We start from the raw sequence: 3,783 nt of genomic DNA on the forward strand, positions 1-3,783 counted from the left end.
GAAAACCCGCCCTCTACGATATTCTATGTGGCCCACCTTCCGAAAACCTTGCCCACCCACCAAGTGGGAGCCCACACCCGCTGAACCCAACAAGCAATCACAGCCCATCACGTACACCAAAGAACCGGCCGGTGACCGGCTACCGCCCATTCCTCTCGTCCTCCGCGATTCCACTTTCCACCCCGCGGAAACCGGGTCAACCGGTGATGGGCGGTCCGAAAGCCAGGCGAAATATTCGATTGGATGCCACTAATTCCTTCGATTTACGGATACCGCCCCCGGGTAACAGCCTCCCTTTTCCCCGCCCGATTTATTATAAAAGCCTCTCCAGGGTTTCTTCATGACCATCCTCAACCTCTCTTTATTATTTCATCCTCTTGTTTGCTCTCGGCGATCTTCCTTTAGCTCTTCAATAAACCGGAGCCATGGCTAGCCTTTGCAGCGAGACCATGGCTCTGGCTCTTGTTCTCCTCGTGGGGGGTCTTTCCTTCGTTCTTCCCTCCTCTGCAGAGCTTCAGAGGCTCCAGCACCCTTTAAAGCATGATGGTTCTCTAAGCCTTCTGGTGATCGGAGACTGGGGAAGGAAAGGACAATATAATCAATCTGAAGTCGCAACACAGGTGCGAATTCCCTTTTTCTCATCTTTCTTTTTAGCTTTTTCTAGATTCAGAGACAACAATAATTTTTATCTTTTCACATGAGCGGTTCCAATTCCCTTCTTCTCAATCTCATATTTTTTTCTTTTTCTTGTTGTTTTAATATTTAGGAAGTATCTCTTTTTTGAAAAACTCGATATAATGAGTCCTTGCAGGTCAGCAGGCATTTGGTTGTCCACTTTTCTTCTTCTTCTTCTTCTTCTTCTTTTTTGATGAACAAAAATTACATATTTGTTTTTAAAGAGATGGTTTTCTGACCAGTTACTATTTGGAGTATCACATTGTCCAATCTTTTACATAAATAAGACTGTGAAAACAAAATAGGGTGTGTCACCAATAAAAGATAGGAACATAAGTTGTTCACCTTATGGTTAGACAATTGAGTACATAAAGGATATTTTGCCTTCCAAGACAAGGGAAGGAAAATACCAAGGAAAGAGAGACTTTGTTAGGCAAGTTATCCTCGGAAGAGTGGTCTCAAGGTGCCCAAAGGCAGCTGGAATAAATTGCGATAATGGCTTAGGGTAGAGTTGGATGGCTCCAAGGAATATGTCAGTTAAGTTTCATAAAAGTTGAAATGGAAAGCATACGTGATTATTTAACTAGATCTACAGTTTCTTCTGTCATTAGTGATTATTTAGTTGCTTTAACTTTATAATCCCAAAATGGGTAAATCTTTGCTCATTTTGTTTATGGTTAGGAAAAGTTTCTCTCCTAGCTCTCTAGCCAAGATACTGGTAATGCTTGGTGCAAACTAGACTAGAGATCCCTACAAGTCAGTAATTCATAAGATTGGAAATATTCAGGCCAATTACCGAACAAGACTCAGAAAACTAACTTGATCTGATCCAGATGGGAAGGATTGGAGAGGAGCTAGATATAGATTTTGTAATATCGGCTGGCGATAATTTCTATGAAGATGGATTAACAGGCATCGATGACAAGGCATTCGAGGAGTCATTTACTAACGTATACACTGCAAAGAGCTTACAAAGGCCATGGTATACCAGTACGTTATCTAAGACATGATAATTTGTATCGATACTTTTGTCTGCTAAGCCCAGTATTCTTAGATGTTAAACTGAATAATGTTATTGTGAATTCTTTGTAGTTCTTGGAAATCATGATTATAGGGGTGACGCGCTAGCACAATTGAATCCTGTCCTCCAAAAGATTGATAGCCGTTGGATTTGCATGAGATCTTTTATTGTTAATGCAGGTGAAGAACTTTGTCATCTGTGCTTTGATCATGGGTCTAAGTTAATGTGACATCTGTTTAATCTTCTTCTTTTTGTTAGAAATGGTGGAGTTTTTCTTTGTGGATACTACTCCCTTTGTCGAATCATATTGGCATGATCTAGATGACTGTCACTATGATTGGAGGGAAGTCGCTCCTCGTGAAAATTATATCTCAAATCTCTTGAAGGTAAATTCATAACATCCCATTCCATTCCTCCAGTACTACAAATTTATATGTATGATCCTGATCAATACATTTACATTTGAAATACTTTAGTTCCTCAATATAATTCTGGGGAAGAAGTACATTTTGACTGTAGAACATTAACCAAAAGTTTAGCAGGAGAACCACTAGAACTAAATTTCTTTGAACTTCTCATTAGGATTTGGATAAGGCACTGAAAGAATCTTCAGCAACATGGAAGATTGTTGTGGGACACCATGCCATAAGAAGCGTCAGTGAACATGGGGACACCGAAGAGCTCCTGAAACTGCTGCTCCCCATTCTTAAGGTAAATGATTTTCAATACATTGTACACATAGGACTCGTTTGGATTAAAGTTTTCATGCTTAAAGCTTTAGAAAAGTCTCGGTAACTCTTGTGATCACGGCATTATTGCAGGCTAATGAAGTCGACTTGTATATAAATGGGCATGACCATTGCCTGAGCATATTAGCAGTAAGGACAGGTATATGTTTAATAGCTTTAAAAGATTAATATAGCTATTAATGTATTATTTTAACTCATTAGAATTTTTCAATCTTATGGTGACGATTATACTTGCAGTCCACTCCAATATCTGACAAGTGGAGGCGGCTCAAAGGCATGGAGGGGTGTCTTCACTCCAAACGCAGATAAACTTCAATTCTTCCATGATGGCCAAGGGTTCATGTCACTTCAATTAACCAAGACAAATGCTGACGTGGTGTTCTATGATGTCTTCGGCCGAGTTCTGTACAAATGGAGCATGGCCAAACAGCTTCACCCTGCAATGTAGTAGAAGTGAACACAAATAGGATGGTGTGAGCCCCCTGTGCATACTATAGCCATTGGAGTTGTTGTTAATAGGATCAGGATACCTGCATACTGATATGGTGTATCATGGGATGCATGCCAAGATAGTGGTATGCGTGCAGCCCATCAATTAGAGCTGGATGAGCTGTATGCAAGAGAAAAAAAGAAAAAAATAAGCGGAGGATTTGAGGATTACTTACACCAAATGTACTAGTTTTATTGAACTTAAATAATATAATATTACCAGTTTAGTTGTGATCAATCTTTTTGCTGGCAGTAGCCACCCCACTAGCTTTCATCTTTCAGTTCAGAGTGATTTGGTTTGTAGTGATTTCTGCATAAGATAATGGACACACAAGAGGGGCCTACGTTTGAAACTACGGAATAGGACTGGGACTGTGAATGTGTCTCTTTGGAGTTCGAAATGGGGATGACTTCAACCAGGATCCTCTACGGTGCATGGGCCATATTGTAGAGTGCTATACAAGTCTTGATGACCGCCGTCAAAAGATGGACAACTATATCAAATAATACATGCTGTGCATAACACATCCATGTTTATGGACCATCTTATCTGATGGCTGTCTATCTTCTGATGATGGTCTTCGAGGGCTATACAGCAATCTATGGTGCAGCTGGCGCACTGCAGAGTATCCTTACCATTGGGCCTTCCTTGCAATGAAAGCCAACAAATCAAGGCTGATTTCTGAAGGAATATACTTTTTGGTTACCCTAAACAAAAAGAGAGAGAACAAAAGAACAAACTTTTTGAACGGGAGTAGTGTACAACGGCACAAATAATTGAAACAGAATGCCTTCCTAGAAGAGAACTAGTGAATATTGTCATCTGTAAGCAACCATCAGATGTGCACC

General features: G+C 40.4%; 1 protein-coding gene across 1 annotated transcript; it reads left to right on the plus strand.

Annotated features, from left to right (window-relative positions):
- The first annotated feature begins 353 nt into the window (after positions 1–353).
- LOC105058676 (purple acid phosphatase 17) lies at positions 354–3,172 on the plus strand. Its single transcript, XM_010941677.3, is given in 8 exon segments — positions 354–620; positions 1,509–1,665; positions 1,768–1,875; positions 1,955–2,082; positions 2,279–2,407; positions 2,518–2,557; positions 2,560–2,584; positions 2,683–3,172. Coding segments are annotated over 8 exon segments (993 nt in total). The 5' UTR covers positions 354–425; the 3' UTR covers positions 2,894–3,172.
- Positions 3,173–3,783: the final 611 nt, after the last annotated feature.

This window comes from Elaeis guineensis, chromosome 15 (assembly GCF_000442705.2).
Source record: "Elaeis guineensis isolate ETL-2024a chromosome 15, EG11, whole genome shotgun sequence".
NCBI classification, from domain to species: Eukaryota; Viridiplantae; Streptophyta; class Magnoliopsida; order Arecales; family Arecaceae; genus Elaeis; species Elaeis guineensis.